Source organism: Talpa europaea, assembly GCF_964194135.1.
Source record: "Talpa europaea genome assembly, chromosome: 15".
NCBI lineage: Eukaryota > Metazoa > Chordata > Mammalia > Eulipotyphla > Talpidae > Talpa > Talpa europaea.
The window spans coordinates 39,052,203-39,072,277 of record NC_140083.1 but is presented as its reverse complement, the minus strand read 5'-3'; the positions used below and the strand labels follow the sequence as shown (position 1 = coordinate 39,072,277).

Genomic DNA, 20,075 nt, shown 5'->3' with positions numbered 1-20,075 from the left:
TTGCTCTCTCTGTCTGTTTTTATGCCAGTAGCATACTGTTTTGATTATATCTGTTATATAGCTTGAAATCAGAAAATGTGATACTTCCAGCTTTGTTTTCTATTCAGGGTCTTTTGTGATTCTGTAGAGATTTTAGTATTCTATTTCTGTGAAGAGTTTTAGAATTTTGATAGGAATTGTAGATTGCTTTGGGTGGTATGGACCACTTTTCCAGTTTAATGGAGAAATAATTGATATGCATCAAGTTTAAAGTGTACAGTATGATCATTTGATTTATATATAATGTAAAAATGACCACAACAGGATCAGCTAACATCAATATTTTCTTAGGTGTAATAAAAAGAAAGGAAAAAAAATTAAAAAAGAGTAATACTTTCTCCTTGTGATGAGAACTCAGGATTTGCTACTGACAAATTTCCTATGTAGCCTACAGCAGTGTTACCATGTTGTATCCCCAGTACTTATTCATCTTATAACTAAGTGTAAGTTTGTACCTTTTGTACCTTTAGACATCTTAATGTTCTTCAAATCCATGGAATGTTCTTCCATTGTGTCTTCAACTTTTTTCATCACTGTTTTGTAGTTTTCAGTGTACAGATCTTTTTACTTCCTTGGTTAAATTTGTTCCAGTGTATTTTATTGATTTTGATGCACTTATAAATGGAATTGTTTTCCTAATTTTCTGGTAGTTTATTAGTGTATAGAAACAGTAGAATTTTGTTTTTTTTTTTTTTTTTTTTTTTTTTTTTTTTTTTATAAATTTTATTGTTATATTCCCCATACAATTGCAGCCCCTCATTCTGACCCCAATCCCTCCCCTCCCGCCCCCGCCCCCCTAAAAGTGTCTCTGGTTCATAGTTTTTTGTTGATTTTGATTTTCACTTTCTTATAGTTATTCATTTTCCTGGTCCCTTATTTAAGTTTTCTAGATTCCTGCTATGAGTGAGACCATCCGGTATTTTTCTTTTTCTTTTTGGCTTATTTCGCTGAGCATGATCCCTTCCAGCGCCATCCATGTTGCAGCAAATTGCATGTGTTTATCTTTTTTGAATGCTGAGTAATATTCCATGGTATATATGTACCACATCTTCTTGATCCAGTCATCTATTTTTGGGCATTTGGGTTGTTTCCAAAGCTTAGCTATTGTAAACAGTGCTGCTATAAACATAGGGGTGCAGGTGTTCTTTGGAATTGATGAGAAACAGTAGAATTTTGTATGTTGATTTTGTATCCTACTACTTTACTGAATTAGTTTATTCTAACTTTTTTTAATGCCATCTTTAGGGTTTATGACATTAATAATTTGCCACCTCCAAATAGTTTATTTTACTTCTTCCTTCCTTATTTGGATTCCTTTTAGTTATTTTTCTTGCCCAGGAAGGACTTCCAGTTCTACATTGAATAAAAATGGTAAGAGTGGGCATCTTTTGTTGTTCTTGATCTTAGAGAAATGTGTTCAACTTTTTACCACTGGGTACTATGTTAGGTGTGCATTTGTCATATGTGACCTTTTATTATACTAAATAGGTATCCTGTTTACCCACATTATTTTTTATCATAAATGGATACTGCATTTTGTCAAATGCTTTCTGTTGAAAGGGTCATCTGATTTTCTTTAATTTTGATAATGTGGTTTATTACAATGATTGATTCGCAGGTGTTGAGCCATTCTTGCAGCCTTAGAATAAATCCTATCTTATTGGGCCTCCCCGGTGGCGCAGCGGTTGAGCGCTGGGTTGCAAGGCTGCCCGCAGCCTCTGCAGCGCCGGTTCAATTCCCGGCTGCTCCCCGGCCACCAGAGGAGGGTCCCACATGGCGTGCAGACCTCTCCTGCCACCCGCTGCTCCCCTCAGCAGTGTACTTCGGTCCTTCTGCCTGCTCTGCTGCCCGCTCTGGCTCTGGTGAATTCTCTCACCCTCCCGCGCTTCACTGTACCCAGTGCATGTATAAACGAAACAAACGAACAAACAAACAAATAAATAAAACATGCCTCTATAAAAAAGAAAAAAAAATCCTATCTTATTCATGGTGTGTGATCATTTTAGTCTACTCTCGAATTGGCTTTGCTAATGTTTTGCTGCTTTCCATCAGTGTTCATGAACCGTTGGCCTGTATTTTATATTCTGTGGCATCCTTACCTGGTTTTTGTGTCAGGGTAATGATGGTCTTGTAAAATGAGTTTAGAAATTTTCTCTCTTCTGATTTTGGAAGAATTTAAGAAGGATTGTTAATAATTATTCTTTAAATGTCTGATAGAACTCACCTGCAAGTTATCTAGTCCTGGACTTTTATTTGTTGGGAGGTTTTTGGTATTGATTCAGTTACCATACTATAAATTTTAAGGCAAAATTCAGATCTTTGTATTGCTTCATAGTTCAGACATTATAGGTTTGTTTCTGGAAATTGACCCATTTTTTTCTAGGTTGTCCAATTTTTGGCACGTCATTCTTAATAGTAGCCTCATATTACCATCTGTGTCTTTGTGTGGTGTCAGTTGTATGTCTTCACTCTTCATTTCTGCTGTCAGTTGTGAGCTTTCTCTCCTTTTTTCTTGAGTCTAGGTAAAGGTTGGTAATTTTATTTTTTCAAAAAGCCAGCTCTTTGGTGTTCTTTCATTCTACTAAATTTTGGCTTAGTGGTTCTTTTTCTAGTTCCTTCAGTGTTGGATTTAGGTTGTTTGGGATTTTTCTTATTTGTCAATGTAGGTATTTATCATGAACTTTGGTCTTAGAACTGCTTTCACTGCATTTGTTGTTCTTTGATCTATTTGTTGTTCACTAGAATATTGTTTAATATTAATGTTGCTCACTAGAATATTGCTTAATCTCCATATATGTACATTTTCTGGTTTTCTTCTTGTAATTAATTTCTAGTTTGTGGTTGAAAAAGTTGCTTGATACAATTTCAGTCTTATTAAAGTTTTAAACACTTGTTTCATGGTGTAACATATCTGTCCTGGAGAATGTTTCATGTTCCTTTGAGAAGAATGTCTATTCCATTGCCTTGGGGGCATGTTCTGTATCTCTGTAAGTCCATCTGGTCCTGAGTGTCATTTAAAGCCAGAGTTTCTTTATTTCTTGTCAATACAATTTATCTGTTGATGAAATGAAATTTAAAAAATCCTCTATGTACTGTATTATGTTTCTATGTATGTTTGTCAATATAATTGTTTAAAGATTTGTTTATTTATGCATACAAGAACTGGCGTGTAGGCCAAAGATGTGGGGGGTGGTGGTAAGAGGATTCACCAGAGACAGAGTGGGGAGCAGAACAGGTGGATTGACTGAAATCCACTGCTGAGGGGAGTAGTGGGCACTACAGGAGCGGTCTGCTGCATCATGTGGGTCAGCTCCCTGGCTGGGGATGGAACTCCTGTTGCAGTGGCTGGCGGTAGCTTGATAGCGCTGTCTTTAACCCCTGCGCCACCAGGGTGGCCCTGTTTGTCAATATTTTCACATGTTTGTCAATATTTACTTTATATACTTAGGTGCTTCTATGTGGGATGTGTAAATATTTACAAATGTCATAGCCTCTTGTTGAATTGAGCCCTTTATTGCTATATAATGACCTTCTTTGTCTTGGTGCAGCTTTTGTCAAAGTTTCTTTTGTCTGACATCAGTATAGCTATCCCAACTTTCTTTTGTTTTCCGTTTGTAGTGAATATCTTTTTATTCATTTTCAGTCTATATGCAGATTCTTTTAAGAAGAATCTTAGGTAATCTTGTATGCATTTAAAGAGCCTTAGAACTGAAGTGAGTCTCTTGTAGGCAGCATATAGATTGGTCTTTTTAACCTGTTCAACCACTCTGACTTTTGGTTGGAGGACTTACTCTAGATTTACAGTAATTTTGACCCGTGTGACTTCTTGCCATTGTGGTAGGTGTTAGCTGACTATTTTATACTTTGTTCCTTTCTTCCTTTCTCCACTTTTGGCTTGATCACTTCAGTGTTATGCTTAGATTCCTTACATACTTTATGTATCTACTATAGGTTTTTGCTTTGTTGTTACTATGAGGCTTACATAAAACAACTTGTAATGCTTTGTTTAAATTTGTAACATCAATTTGAACTCATTCTAAAGTGCTACCTTTTTAATTCCCCAGCTCCCCACATCTGAAATGTTTTTGGTGTCATAATTTATATCTTTTAATCTTATGTATCATTAACAAGCTGTTGTGGTTATTTTTACTACTTTTGTCTTTACCACCATCACATTATATAATTGTGAATTTTACTATGCATTTATCTTTACTGGTGAAATTTATACTTCCTTGTGTTTTTCTGTTATTAATTCACACCCTTTTATTTTAGCTTAAAAGAAGTCTAACATTTCTTGTAGGGCTATTCTGGTGATGATGAACTTTAGCTTTTACTTACCTGGGAAACTCTTTATCTCCTATCTTCGCCTCGGATAGGTAGCCTTTTCTTGGCTAGCAGGTTTGTTTTTGTCCTTTTTAGCCTGCAATATTTGTTAAAATCTGCTTTATAGTCTTATGAGGGTTTTCCTTGTATGCAGCAAGTTGCTTTTCTCTTGCTGCTTTTGAGATTCTCTCCTTATCGTTAACTTTTGACACTTGAATTATAAAATGTTTTGATGTGGTTCCCTTTGGGTTATTTCATTTAGTACTTGGGCTTTCTTGATCTGGGTGTCTGTTTACATCCCCATCTCAGGGATGGTTTCATCCATTTTTTCCATCAAATAGGCTTTTTGTCTCTCTGTTTCCTGGTTTCATAGCTTCATATATTTTGAATGTTGTTCTGCTTGATGTTGTTTTCTAAGTTCCTGTAAGTTAACTTCTCTTTTCTTCTTGGTATCTGATTGGATGAGTTCCATTGCCCTGTTCTTGAGTTCATTGGTCATTTCTTTTGCTTCATCTAGTCTGGTATTGAGCAACCATATTTTATTCTTCAGTGTGGTTACTGTTCACCTCTTTGATTTCTATTTGGTGTTTATCTGTACTTCTATCTCTGTGTGCAGTTTCTCTTTGTCCATCCATTCTTCTCCCAAGCTCAGTGAGCATCTTTATCACTGCTATTTTGAGCTTTTTATTAGATAAATCAATTACCTCCATTTTATTGTGGTGTTCTTCCAAGGCTTTATCTTGTTCTTTTTGGGAACATACTCCTCAGTTTCTTTGTTTTTCTTATTCTCTGTGTTAGTTTCCATGTATTGGATAAAGCAGTTACCTCTCCTGTCCTGAAGGAGTGGCCTCACATAGGAGGTGGCTTTGTTAACTTTGCCCTGGATGTTCGCTGTCCCTCAGGCGGTGGTGAAGAAGGTTTCAGTTGTGGAGGGTGTGCCGGCATCAGTCAGTGTCCAGCTAGTGAGGATCTAGTCAGCACCGCCATTGAATATGCAAATATACCTTTTTCTGAGGACTGCAGGGAGATGGCGTTCCTCTCTGCTTGCTTTGCCTGTCTCTGGGAGGCTACCACAGGGAGCCTGTGTAAGTCCTTGGAAAACTGTTCACGGCAGTCTTGTGTTCCTTGGGAACTCTAGTCCCTTTGGCTTTTAAAGCTAGATGTTGGTTGAAACTGCTCCTCAGAGTGAAGCTGGGTGCTGTGAGTTCCCCCTCATTTGTGGAGAATTGTGCAAGGGCTGGCGTTAAAGGTGGGGTGTGCTTCTTGTTGGTGTAGGAGGCACCCTGCTGGTAGTTGAGTTCCTTTCAGAGGAAAGTGTTCCATTTGTAGAAAGACTCAGGTTTCTGGGTCTTGCTTAAAATCCAGGAGCCTCCCTGGTGGTACAGGGTTAAAAGACAGCGCTATCAAGCTATCGCCAGCCACTGCAGCATGAGTTCGATCCCCAGCCGGCCAGGAAGTAACCCACCTGGCGCAGCAGTCCTCTCCTGCCTTGCCCACTGCTCCCTTCAGCAGTGTATTTCAATAGATCTGTCTTTTCTGCTCCCCACTGTCTCTTGTGAATCCTCTCACCACCTTCCCCCCATGCCCCCCCACCACACCTCTGGCTTATACCCCAGTTCTTGTATGCATAAATAAATCTTTGGTTTTTTAAGCTGTGTTTTTTTTTTTTTTTTCCCCAATCAGGACATCTGACAAAACTGGGCCCATATTCCCAACAGACCTGAAAAATGCCTACCTGTGTCTGTCTGTGTGTCTCCTTAGCCACAGTTCCCTCTGGTCTCTGTTGTGGCCATTTATTATCATGAGTGTTGCTCCTTTCTTACTACAGTGTGAGAGAACAATGAATTATTTCCTGGTTTATGTTGAAAGTGGCAAAGTTAAAGACTAATTGGGAAGTGCCCTCACATTTTCAATATAAGAAATAAAGAAATATAAGAAATATTTGAGATGTGAGAGATATTCTTATATTTTCAGTGTTTAAGAAAATGTCTGAATACAGTCAGATGTCATTTTGACTCAACCTGAAAGGTTGATTAGATTACCCTTTCAGGTTAACCTGTCCTCTGTGGGCTGTTGAGTTGGTAATACTGAGTTAGTTTGCTAAGACTGCTGTAACTGGATACCAGACAACGTGGATGGCTTGAACAACAGAAACTTATTTTGTCACAGTTCTGGAGGCTAGAATGGCTGATGTCAAGGGTTTCTTCTGAGACCTCAGTCCTTGGCTTGCAGATGTCTCCCCTGGTCCTTTTTCTGCATGTCACAGCTCTGATTTCTGTGGCCACATTTCCTTTCCATGAGGACGCCAGACAGGTTGGACTGCCTAACTGGAAACCCGAATGGCTCTGTTTTAGCTAAGTCATCTCTCTACATGTACAGTCATATTTTGAGAGACTCGGGCTTCCTGAATTTTGGAGGGACATAAAGCTCAGTGCATGACAGTCCTGTTTAAGAACGAAAAACAAAACTGATATGCAGGTATATTAAAATGTACAGCTCATTGAAGACCAGCAGCAATAAAGTTGGAGACTAAGGTAAAGAACCAGTGTAATAAAATGAAGTTAATACAGAACTTAGGAGCAAACTTCAAATATCCTCTTTGTGATACCTCCTTTAAAAAGGTGATGCAGTGGGCCTCCCTAGTGGCGCAGCGGTTGAGCGCTGGGTTGCGAAGCTGCCCGCGGCCTCTGCAGCGCCGGTTCGATCCCCGGCTGCTCCCCGGCCACCGGAGGAGGATCCCACATGGTGCGCAGACCTCTCCTGCCGCCCGCTGCTCCCCTCAGCAGTGTACCTCGGTCCCTCTGTCTGTTCTGCTCCCACTCTGGCTCTGGTGAATTCTCTCACCCTCCCGCGCTTCTGACTGTACCCAGTGCATGTATAAACAAAACAAACAAATAAAAAAATAAACATGCCTCTTTAAAAAAAAAAAAAAAAGGTGATGCAGAGTGACTAGTCAGAGTAGGGTGACTAGAAGTGATAGTTACAGTGAAATTACTGAAACCTAATTTGTGAAATAGAAAAGCAACTTGAAGGAGATCAACATGCAATGAGATTTATTAGACATGACTCTTCAGGGCGAGAGCTAGGAGAGCCAAAACCCTCATCGTCATTGGTTGTCATCTGCCGCAGGGGCCCTTTCCAAAGAAGAAAGCAGCAGCAGCAGGAGTTCTCCATGCTGAAGTTAGCTGCCTTCAGAGTGCGGTTGTGGGCACAAACATCAAGGCAGAGACCATAACTTAGTTACATTTGTGAAGCCAGAACCCCACCAAAACCCCCCCAAATAGAATTCTACGAGTGTCAGAATAGGAGGAGGGTGGGGGAAACAGGTTTCCTAAGAAGGAAAGCCTTTCCCACTGTTGTCGGACTAATAATAGCAGAGCAGCCATACATGGCATGTTGAAAGGTCTGAAAGTCAGTGCCTCTAGGGAGAGTGTGGTGGTGCCTCCTGTGCTCACCCACAACACCTGTTCTCTAAATGTGGAGAAACATAAATAAATAACTGAACAAAAGAGAACAGAAAACCTTGTTTTTATTGCCCCTTCATTTTCTATTCTAGATAACATGACCTGAATTGCTTCCAGTTCTCTGAACCTTGAGTATTTTGAACTTTGCCACAAGCTGGGCAGTTCAACTTATATAGACCGCAGGGTGGATGTCAGGAATTGGTCTCTAAGCTGGACCCAAGCTGTGTGACTGTAAAAGTGTCTGCTGTGGGAGGAGGAGGCAACTTCTTTTACCTCTGCACCATGAGATCCTATACCAATTTGAGGTGTTAGAAATTATTTTGAAAAATCATCAATGTCAAAAAAGTAAAAAGAATAGTACTGTGAACAATATAATATTGTGAACACCACTGCACCTAACTCCAGGTTGGCAACAAACCACCAACTGTCCTGTTGAATTCCCTCCTTTCTAGAGAGAGAACCATTTTCCTGAATTTGGTGTTATGTCATGCTTGTATACTTTACTGGACATATAATACATGTCATTAATGTACATAGTGTTTAACCTCAAGTAAGTGGTATCAAAACATCTCCCTTCCAGTGGGTTTACACAATCATACCTGTGCGATATACTCACATACTCCTAGTTTGCTCACTTGTACTGTTACTCTAGCACTCAGCCTCTCCCCACCGTGTGTGTGTGCGTGCGTGTGTGTCTGTGTGTGAGTGTCAAGAGGAACAGTTTATCCTCTTGTTCAGGAACACTTCCATGTTCTCTGTGGTTTGCCTTAGTACTTTTCTGTCATGTCTCATTGTGCACATTTGAGAATTTCTCTTAAGTTAGAAAGAAATAGAATTACTAGACTCTGGGGTATTATTTTCATTTTTACTTCATATTGCTACTTGCACTGCAGAATATAGTCAGAGTTTACATTGCCACCAAGTTTATTTGTATCTGTACTTATTATTGTCACATTTCTTTTTTTTTTTAAAGATCCATTTATTTATGCATACACGAACTGGGGTATAGGCCAGAGGTGCGGGGGTGAGAGGGTTCACTAGAGACAGAGTGGGGAACAGAACAGGCAGAGTGACCGAAGTACACTGCTGAGGGGAGCAGCAGGTGAGACAGGAGAGGTCTGCTGCGCCATGTGGGTCAGCTCCTGGGCCGGGGTTTCAATTCGTGCTGCAGTGCCTACGGATAGCTTCAAAGGATAGCTTCATAGTGCTGAGACTTAACCCCTTATGCCTCCAGGGAGGCCCCTTGTTCATTTTCTATTATACTTATCTTTTTCTTACTGATTTGTAGGACTTATGTATTTTGGTTGCTCATCGCAATTACATAACTATAGATATTTCCCCCAATTATTTCTATGAGTAAAATAAAATTTAATATCACTGTAGTTACCTATCTTCTCTCATTTGTACATTTTTTGCATTAAGGAATCATTTCCTATCAAGTCTTGAAAGTATTCTTCTAGTCTCTCTCTGGTTTGCTTTTTCACATTTGTTTATAATTTAGCTAGGATTTTTCTTTATTTTGTTTTTTAATAGCATGATTGAGAGATTATATCCCAGAAAGTCACCTATTTGAAATGTATATATATAAGTCAGTGTTTTTTAGGATGTCTCTAGAATAAAGCAGCGGTCACCACAATCTAATTTTAGAGTAGTCCATTATTCCACAAAGAAACTTTGTCCATCAGCATGACGGTCAGCTCTACTCAACCCAGTGCTGAACAGTCATTTAATCTGCTTTCTTGCCTGTTCTGGATAGTTCATATGAACAGGATCAGATTATGTGATCGTTTGTAGCTGATTCCTTTTACCTAGCATAGTACTTTCGAGATTTCTCCATATTGTAACATATGTCTGTACTTTATTCACTTTTTATGACTGGATAATATGATAGAAATCTGATGAGACTAAATATTAGCATCATTATTTATAAGTGGGTGAAATTTCCATATTGTGGGCTCTGGGAAGATCACAGCAGTATAGCATAGTTTCCTACTCTCTGTAGATTTTCCTGTAAAAACAAAAAATAGGATAGGAAAACCAAAACCCATGAACAGTATTTTCAAGAAGATTAGTTGACCATGTTTTTCTACAAACTCTCAAACACCAGTATGTTGGGAACAAACCAAAACTCCATGATCTCTGAATTATTATCTGTAGGAAAAAGAAGGAAGTGGAGCCGTGAGGTTTCACTTTGGAATTACAGTATGAACCCGAGTTGGCACTGGGTCTGACCACTGGCCTCTTTGAGGTCTTAGCCTCATGTGGGCAAGTCCTTGGCTCTCAATTCATTGTGTGTAGAAAACTCTGGTTTTTCAGTTGTTTTGCTTTCTGTTTCTGAGCCATGGCACCCCTGAAACAAAAGAAGGCAGGAAAGGCGAGAGGAATGGAGGGGGAGAGAGGGAGAGAAGGCATGGAAGGATCTATAGAGGTGTGAGGTGAAGTCTGCTAGACGCATCAGTGCCTGTTCTCCAGCAACCCCTGCAGCGCTCTGTTCATGAGTGAGGAAGAGGTCGGGGCGCTGACTAGGTCCCCTCTTGCCTGGAGCCACAGCACTACAGCAGTGAGCACATGTCCCCGCGTCCCCGCCCACCGTCGTGGCATTACAGGCAGCCCCCGAGGTTCTTGTGTATCAGGCAGCCAACTGGGCCGACCTCAGCCTGGACAAGAGTCGGTTCCTGATAGTGACTGTGATGCGGACCTGGATGGAGGTGCTTAGTGAAGGGCGGGAGGGGAAGAGTTGCAGGCTGGTATCGGACACCTGGCATTCTGCTTCTGGTCCTTAATCTCACCCACACCGTGGGTGAGCCGTGCAGTGCAGTTGTGCTGCTTGACCAGCGGGGTGTGAACCAGGCATCCAGCAGGCCCACACTGACCCTGACCCGGCTGACAGTACCTGTCAATGTGCTGGCTTCGTGTGTGGGGCTGGGGCCTCGTGCCAGCAGGAACAGGTCCAGCAAGGACCAGAAGTAGCAGGGCGAGCTGGTGCAGGGTCGTCCTGGAGCGTGACTTACGACTATCCATCCGTGTGAAAGGCCGGTGGGAACGGCCAGAAGGCTCTGGGCAGCATAGGCAGCACCTCTGAAGCATGTGTGCTTAGTGTAGGAACTGCCAGGTGGGGTCACAGAACATATGACACTGATGTGAAGAAGCAGCAGGGAAGGTAAAAGAACGTCATCACATATGCCACTCGAGCTGAAGTCCAAAGGGCCCACAGTGTGCAGAGGCTGGTGTGAAGGCAGCAGCCTAGCACATGTGGTCAGCCAGGTGGGCTCCCAGGAGGGTGAACATTGCGTGAGGCCTGGGTTGGCTGCCTGTGGCCCTTGCCAGCTCCCCTGCCCTTCCTCGGCGCAGCCCCCTTCGCTTATAAGGAAGCGCTACAGGGATGGGGCCATGGTTCTCCTACATCTCTCCAAAATGTCGTCACACTCAGTGGAACTATGGTTTGAAAACCACCCGAAGAAGCCAGGCCGTGGCCTGGGTCCCCTGGTTGCAGGCTGGAGGCCCTGTCCTGGGAGCCATGTGCTGCAGTAGGAGGAGCTAGGCCTGTCCCCAGGACCCTACCGCGTTCCTTTATGAGCGCCTCGTTTTGGAACTAGAACTTGATTTTGTAGCCCAGTCTGGCACTCTCAAGTAGCTGAATCTGCTTTATCTTGGTTGGTTAGAAAGAATGATAGCAGCCCCCAGCCTCAGGAGTTCTGGTTGAGGAGGCTCTGCCCTGTGTGGGGTGCAGTCACACCTGTGGGATCCAGCATGGGAGCTGAGCGGGCACTCCTATCCTCAGGTAGCCATGCTGCCCCTGTTGCTCGGGCACACTCTGACCTTGTGTCCTTCTCCGCTTCCTTTTCCTCTGCTCTGGTACCAAGGCACGCTCCCAGGCATCCCTTTCTTGGGCACCCCACCACCTGTGACCTGTGCTGCAGACTTCTGGGACCTTCTCCACAGGGACATGCTGATTTCTGGTGTGGGGACATTTTTCGACCTTCCCGTAGACCATGCGAAGACAGTGTCTGTTGCCAGGTTCTCTGAGAGGGACTGGGCCTGCCAGGCATGTCCCACCCATGCTCGCCTGCACTTGTGCTGTCTTAGTTTTCTCCCCAGCCTTTGGCATTGGGGTGAGGGTGCGGGGTGTGCATGTGAGCCATTGGGCAGTGTGAGGAGCAGGTGGTATGCGGCTCTGGCACGGGAAGGCCCTGTGCCCCTACTTGGGATGTGCACGGTATAAGCAGAGGCGGCCTCAAGGCCATGCCCAGGCCACTTGTATGTGGTCCTGACCAAGACTTCTCCATGGCAGCACCCGCAGACAGGTTTGAATACGAAAAACATTTAAAAAATTGGGTGGTAAAACTCAGAAAAGTATTTGAAATTAACTTTTAGGAATGAAGATGAATTAGAAGGATTACAAGAGCAAATAAGGGTAACAATACTTGAGGAAGATGTTGGAAGGTGAAAGACATTAAAGCTTTCTATCAAAAAGAATTTGCTAGAAATTGACACTGAAAAAAGCAAAGCGCTGTCATGTATCAATGGCATCCACAAAGAGGGAAAACTATAGCAAAATCACAAGCTAAAATGCAATTTAAGACAATTTTATAGAAAAACATATTGGGAACTCTTTTTTGAAGGAGCGTAGCTCATACCTGAGAACATTTCACAGAAAGACCAATAATGAGGTAGAATCCTATGCCATATTGGACTTTGAAGGAAAAATAAAAATTTTTTGAACATGTAGGCAAAGGGTAGACAGTCCTATTTAAAAACTAAGTCTATGTACTTTTAACAGTAAAAATTCCTGAGAGAAAACAGTGGGCTTTCTTATTTAAGATACTTGGTATGAAGCAAAGATTTTATTTATAACCAAAATGATTTCCAAGCATAAAAGTGACAAGCCGTTATCAGGATGTTAGACCTTAAAGAATCCTGTTTCCATGAACTCTCCTGAGGAATCTACCAAAGAAAAAGCTTCAGAGAATGGAAATCATGGAGGGAGCATTAATGTCAGTATTGGTGACCAGCTTTGCACACGTACTTTTGTTACAGGGCAGGGAGAAGGGCACCCCAGAACCTGCAAACCTGCCTGTTTTAAATAGGTTCTGCCATCCGCCACATCAGCACAAAACATATGAGACTTTAATGAAAAGGAAACAATACAGGAAAGGCATAGAATATAGTTTCTAAATCAAGCACCCAAAGTTACATGTCCCCTTGTGAATAAAAGTCCATCCAAGCAGGATTGGCCTAGAACAAGGCCCCAAAGCCTGCCCCAAGTCGAAAGCATCTTCCAGTGGGGACCCACATAAAAGGATCAGAACCAAGTCTGGGAGGAAAATAGCAAACTCAAAATCAAGACATAAACCACCATTGTCACCTCCCCACGAGTCTCACCCACATCTTTGTGAACCAGTCCATGACCAGAAGGCAAGCACAGTTTCTTCACATGTCTCTCTGCTCCATGTGCCCCCTCCAGGTCTCCTTCTGGCTCTCCATCTTTCTTCCTTCCTTCCTCAGTCTCCTCAGACTTCTTCTCTCCCTGCTCATCTCCACCCTCCTTTTGGGTGGGGCAGGAAATCTGGAACCTCCTCCTTTCCTGGGCACCACCCTGTTACACTTTGAGAACCAAAACTAAGTGACTGCTGAAAGAGAAATTATGGTTCTGAAAAGAGGCAGGAAGAGAACGGAGGGGCTGTATGCAGCACGTTTTCAGCACTGCTTCCAGGAATTCCAGGAGGTGGCAGTATATAGGTGCTACTTGGAGACTGTGTAGTGTGAAATAAAAAGCAGAGGAGACTTGTAACTGTCATAAACTGTGTCCTGGGGAGCCATGATCCTTGGTGGACAGAGACGCCTCAGGCTGGGAGACACAAGCGCGTGTGCAGTTGAGGGGCGGGGCAAGCCCGCATTGGTAGCCCACACAGAAAAATAATCTCAGCAACTAATGGTATTAAAACAAAAATACAAAATGAAATCAATAAGCAGTTCAATCAATAAACTGATATTAATTGGAAAGTTTTATCAGAGAAAAGAATATAAAGACAAAATACTAGAAATGAGAAATACTAGAAATGAGAAAAACGGTTACTAAGAATATGAAGTTATGCCAATTAACTTGAAAATCTGGTATTAGAATGATTTTTATGAATTAGATGATTTTTATGGACAGATTTATCAAACATAAAGAACAGGAAATGTCCGTGTTATGTTCTTTTGGAGTACAGAAGGTGACAGGAAGCACCCTATTTTACTTAACTGGATGGATAAACCTGCATACCAAATGTTGCAACACCATATGTGCCCAAATATTCACTTTGATCCTCTGTTTCCAGCCAGCTTCCCTGTTCTCTGTCACAGGGGACCTTTCAGGACAACATGAGTGGCCCCTGTGTCCACTGGCTTCTGGATTTGGATATGGGGTGCCCTGGCAGGAATTGAGGAAAGGAGGAGGCTAAAGTTCAGTTCTTATCCCTGGCGCACTGTTCTTCCCTCAGGGCCTTGGGGAAAGCAGCATCTGTTGAGTCTCCCCAGACCTTGGTACACTCAGTCTCGATTCCCCATGCAGCTCTGTAGGTATTGTACTGACAGTAAATCCTCCTGAAGTTGACCTAACTTGATGCATTGTCTGCTTCCTGCAGCTCTTTCTGATAAAATATGTGAATTCAGGAGTTATGCCATTGTAGAAAATATGAAATTATGGGGCCTCCCTAGTGGCACGGGGGTTAAAGTCTCACCATTATCAAGCTGTCGCCAGCCACTGTGGCCTGAGTTTGAACCTTGGCCAGGGAGCTGAACTGCATGGAGCAGCAGACCTCTCCTGTCTCCCCATTGTTACTCTCGGCAGTGTATTTCAGTAGATCTGACTGTTCTGCTCCCCACTCTGGGAAATTTCTCTCTCTCTCTCCCTCCCCCCCCCCCACTCTGTCTCTGGGGAATTCTCTCTCTCTCTCTCTCTCTCTCTCTCACACACACACACACACACACCCCACACACCCCCACACACCCACCACCCCACCTCTGGCCTAGACCCCTGTTCTTGTAGGCATAAATAAATTTAAAGAAAAGAACAGCAAATATGAAATTAAAAGACATACTAGTTTTGACCACTAAGAAATACAGTACAGAAAAAATACTATGTTAAGCAAAACAGCAAACCTTTAAAATGTATAATGGAGATTAGGGTTTATATTATTAGGCAATCTGTGTCTGTTAAGTAGAGTCTGGTCACAGTATCTAGGTTATATAAAAGATGGCCTTTTCTCAGAAAAAGGCTACTGTATTTCAGGTGAACACCATGATATCTCTGGCTCAGCAATAGAGAGAGAGAGAGAGAGAGCGCGCGCGCGCGCGCGCACGCGCGTTCGTTTGTGTGTGTGTGTGTGTGTGTGTAATGACATACATACAGCAAATCTAACAGAATGTTAATACTTAATAATGTTCTATGCAAAAATAAAATCTTTTAAAAATTGAGAAAAAAGGGCCTCTCTGGTGGCACAAGGGTAAGTTAAGATGCAACCTATGAAGCTATCTGCAGCCACTGTGGCAATAGTTCCACCCGCTTCAGGGAGCTACCCACATGGCATAGCAGACCTCTCCTGTCTCCCCTGCTGCTCCCCTCAGCGGTGTATTTCAGTCAGTCTGCCTGTTCTATTCCCCACTCTGATCAATCCTCTTATCCCCTGCACCTCTGGCCTGTACCCCAGTTCTTGTATGCATAAATAAATAAATCTTTAAAAAAATTTAAAAATGTACAAAACATATTCATAGCATTGTTAACAATAGCAAAGATCATTTAAAGTGTCAGTTGGAGTTTGGTTTTTATACCAAACTGTAATTGTCACAGAGGCAGTTAATGATGTGAAATGATACCTCTTTTACATTCAGAATAAAAGTAGTTTGCAGAAACATACAGTACTACGTATTTATTGTAAAAGACTGGTGGGGAGAGTATTGATAAAGGTAGAATTATGGAGCAGTGGGGCTTTTATCTTCTGTTTCTGAACTTTTTTTTTAAGATATATTTATTTATGAAGGCAAGAACTGGGGTGTAGGCCAGAGGTATAGAGGGTGAGAGGACTCACCAGAGACAGAGTGGGGAGCAGTACTGGCATATCAACTGAAATCCACTGCTGAGGGGAACAGTGGGAGAGACAGGAGAGGTCTGCTGTGCCATGTGAGTAGCTCCCTGGCCGGGGATCGAATTCAGGCCCACTAAGACTTAACCCTTGTGCCACCAGGGAGGCCTTATTTTTGAACTGCTTTAAAGGTATAAATGTCATGTAATAGAAAATATAACTAAACTCTCAAGAAGTGTCTTAAGTAATTTTTTCTGGAACATGATTTCCTTACCTGCTGTTAGTCTAGTCTTACCTAGTCACAAAAACTGTTCAGAGATGCTCACTGTATTTCTTGTCCTTTGTGCTTTCAGAGCAGTGGGAAGAGCTCGGTGCTGGAAAGCTTGGTAGGAAGGGACCTGCTCCCCAGAGGCACTGGCATTGTTACCCGGAGACCCCTCATCCTGCAGCTTGTCCATGTTTCACCTGAAGATAAACGGAAAACAACAGGAGAAGAAAATGGTAATTTTTAGGATTGGTATAAAAATATCTTAAAACTTCATTTTGGGTCAGTTCTTAGAAAGATTTAGCTGTGGGCAAATCAGGTCCTGTGAAGAGAAGTGGTGGATTCTTTTTTCATGTGAAAGAGTGATTCCTGTGGTCCTGAGGCCCATGAATACATGTGTTTGGAGTTGCACCTCTTTGGTAACCAGCATGTTGAACTTGTTACTGCTGTATAATGCAGGATTCAAGGCGCTACTCAGGAGATCAGGAATTGGTTATTTTAAAGGGAAAATGTTTGAGTCTTGTAGTATTGTAAACATTTTTCCATAGTGTTTAAAACTTTCACTTTGAGTTAGAATTCAACTTAAATTCTAGCTTTTAAATGAAATTAAAATGGCTTTGTTTTTCAGCAGTCATGTTACCTCATCTTCCCTTTTCCCATCTTACTGTATGCCTGCTAGTTTTGATTCTGTACTCTTCAATCTCAGATGAATGTTATTTTTAGAAAGTTTTGATTTTTGTTTTAAAGATTTATTTATTTATGTATACAAGAGCTAGGGTACAGGCCAGAGATGTGGGGGTGAGAGGATTCACCAGAGACAGAGTGGGGAACAGAACAGGCAGACTGGCTGAAATGCACTGCTGAGGGGAGCAGCGGGCAAGACAGGAGAGGTCTGCCTCCCATGTGGGTTTCTCCTTGGCCGGCTGGGGATCGAACTCGTGCTGCTGAGGCAGCGGATTGCTTCATAGTGCGGTGCTTAACCCCTTGCGCCACCAGGGAGGCCCTGATTTTATTTTTTGTTTAACTGTCCTTTTCGAACAATAGTGTAATATATTATTCTCACTTCAAAATACTATTTCATCCTCCCCCTCCAATATTTCAGACTTAGTCTCCAGCCAAACTCAGGCTGTTTCTTTACTGAGTGTGAGTGGTGAATGTGTGGGGTATCGAGATTAGAAAGTAAGCACTCTCCTTAGTGACTGGAATATGTCTGTCAGCAGGTTTTAAATTGCTTGTAAAATATGTGACCTGTGTCAGTCATGCCTCTATAGTGAGGCTGAAATGTTCCAATGAGGGTAATATATTTAATCTTCCTTTTGGTTCTGTATTTGGCACACACTTTCTAATTTATAAAATTCTTTGATTGCCCTAATTATTTAAATTATAGCAGAGTACTATATTTGGTTCTGTTTCATTTCATTCAACTTACATTCTGGTCTTTGATGGGATGATACTGTGATAAATTGAAGTTACTTTAACTTCTAGAACTGATTTGCTTGTTATAGGAACATTAGTGGTGAAGACTTGATTTCTTTTTTTAAGGAGAAAAATATGTTGTGAACATCTATGATGATAGAAAGTTAATCACTGAATGAAGCTGTAGGTGTTAACAAGTAATATTTCTGGATAGGGAGCCAGAGGATATGTGGGAGGCTTTTAGTTATAGTAGGTAATTATTAAGAGGTAGCTTCTTTTTGTATTCTCTGTCCCTTTGTTTTTTCTGGAATATTTCTCTATAATGAATCCCCCTTAAATTTAATCATTTAGGCCTAACGTGTGATTCAGCTTCTTATACAATAACACTTTCAAGTTTTCGTCCCCACTGATTCATTTCTTCAGAGTTACCAAATACCTTAACTAAGACTTGAGGAAGCTATATGGCATTAGGTCTTTCTTTGAACTTTCACTTTCTCCAGTCACCTTGAGAAAGGCAGATGTCACCTTGAGAAAGGCAGATGATACCCTGTCTCAGAAACTGTAGTGTGGGCAGCGCTCTAGAAAAGGGTGTGGATTTCAGGATGGAAGAGTCAGGTCCTCAGTGCCTCTGCTTATGTGTCCACTGTGCTTTTTGGGTGTCTATTCTTGGTGGTGGTCAGTAAATCTGCAATCTTTACATATATATATCCCCCCCCCCCTTCCAAGCTTAGTGCTTCTTTTTTTTGTAACCCCCCACCCCCATACTTAACATGACAACTCAGCTACCCAGAATACAAATTAGATTTTGTGTATTTTGAGTCCTAGGTCTCCTGTCTCATTCATAGATGGGATTGTTCCTTAGTTTTTCATCAGAGGCTCTTTTTCCGCAGGATAAATAATTCTACCTTGTTGTGAGTCATTATAGTCCAGAGTAAATTAGAAATGATGAAGCAGGTTGAATATACAGTGAACCAGAGGACTGAGCTGCCTCACAGTCTGACAGGGAAGAGAAAGTGGGGAAAATGACCACGCAGTAGCTTCAAATGAAAAAGTCAAAGTTAGCCTCTTACCATTCGGCACAGGGCTTTATAGCCTCACAGGGTTTGTTTTGTCACCAGAAGGCCTGAATTACCAATAATAGGTTAAATAAAGAGCCATGTTTTCTAAGATGACATGGAGAAGTGTGATCCATTTTTATATAGGCCCATCAAAAATGGCTGAAATAAAATATTTTGGAGTCTAATATGTATAATTTAATAGGAAAATTTACTCAGCTGAGTTCCTTCATTTTGTAACGACATAGATAATTGGAGTGTCAATTACTGTAGATTTATAGTATTTCTCAGCCTGTCCCCATTTTTGCCATTATAAAAGAATTTTTGAGATCCCACCTTATAGGAAGCCTGGCCGTGCTGAACTGCTGGGGCTCAGACCTCTGGTCTGTGGAAATCCCAAACGACAAGTGGCCCAGCTGGCAAGCTAATACTTTAAAGTGACCACACCAAGTGGGGCGTCTCCTGGTGCTGACCCTCAGCTGCTGGAAAGGACTGGAACAGTATTGGAAAGTGGGTCATGAGCTCTTTGGTTGCTCTCATCTTGCAAACCAGGATTTGGAGTGGATCCATTACAAGATGACAGTTTAGAATCTCACTGATAATCAGACGGCTTCCAGCCTCGTTCAGGGACTAGCCAAGTCAGAAGAGAAACAACAGCGTCTTAATACATTGTGCATTTATGCAGACCTCAAATTTGATAAAGCTGTGCTCCAAGCAGGATTTCAGGGTAGGAAGTACTGTTTGCAACCTTCAAGAAATTCAGCAGCTGGAATTGGTAGAACCAAACAACTGGACTCTTGACTGGCACACTCACCATGCATACTGCTGTTCAGCTGATCACCAGGATGGAGGAGGCACTCAGGAGGCAGATTAAAACAGCACACACCAATGGGAGGGGTCACTACTGGTGATTTGCTAGAGGTGTACAGCTGTCGTTTTAATGGTTATCAGTGAATAAGTGGACTTTAAAACAGAACAAAAGTCATTAAACATCTTTGTTTTATCTCGTCAGCAAATATATCTGATATCAATTGGAAAAACATCAGCTATTTTGTAATGCTCTATATATTTAAAAGTATTTTATTGTAACTTTAATTTTATTAATCAAATTTATACTACATTTTCTTGAACACACAAAAGTGCATATTTTATATTGTTAAGATAACTGATAAAATCTTAGATGAAATCACACTGTCTTAGACTAGGTTACTAGTTTAGTTTGAACTTAAACCTTCACAATTATCTTTCATGTATTTTTATGAAATAAGTCAAGCTTTCTTCACATTTTCTTTTAGACAAAATCCAAAAGTAGCAAACTGATTAACCAAAATTGTTTCTATGGTGTTAAATTCTATGTAGTTGAAAGAAAATAATCCCTTAGAAAATCAGTCTTAGCTTTCAGCCATATGTTATTTGTAGTCTTGTCTATATTTAACTAACTCTAAGGTTT

At 41.6% G+C, this 20,075-nt stretch overlaps 1 protein-coding gene across 9 annotated transcripts in view; it reads left to right on the top strand.

Moving 5' to 3' along the window:
• DNM1L (dynamin 1 like) overlaps positions 1–20,075 on the top strand; it is a gene marked incomplete at both ends in the record, with an annotated part of 51,634 nt that overhangs the window by 9,091 nt on the left and 22,468 nt on the right. For 8 of the 9 annotated variants that reach the window (XM_084254657.1, XM_084254656.1, XM_084254652.1 and 5 more), the window contains one exon: positions 16,243–16,390. In XM_084254657.1, coding sequence (XP_084110783.1) covers positions 16,243–16,390 — 148 coding nt within the window. Of the gene's footprint in view, positions 1–16,242; positions 16,391–20,075 lie in introns of those variants that run through there. The other variant, XM_084254658.1, reaches the window with a different exon arrangement.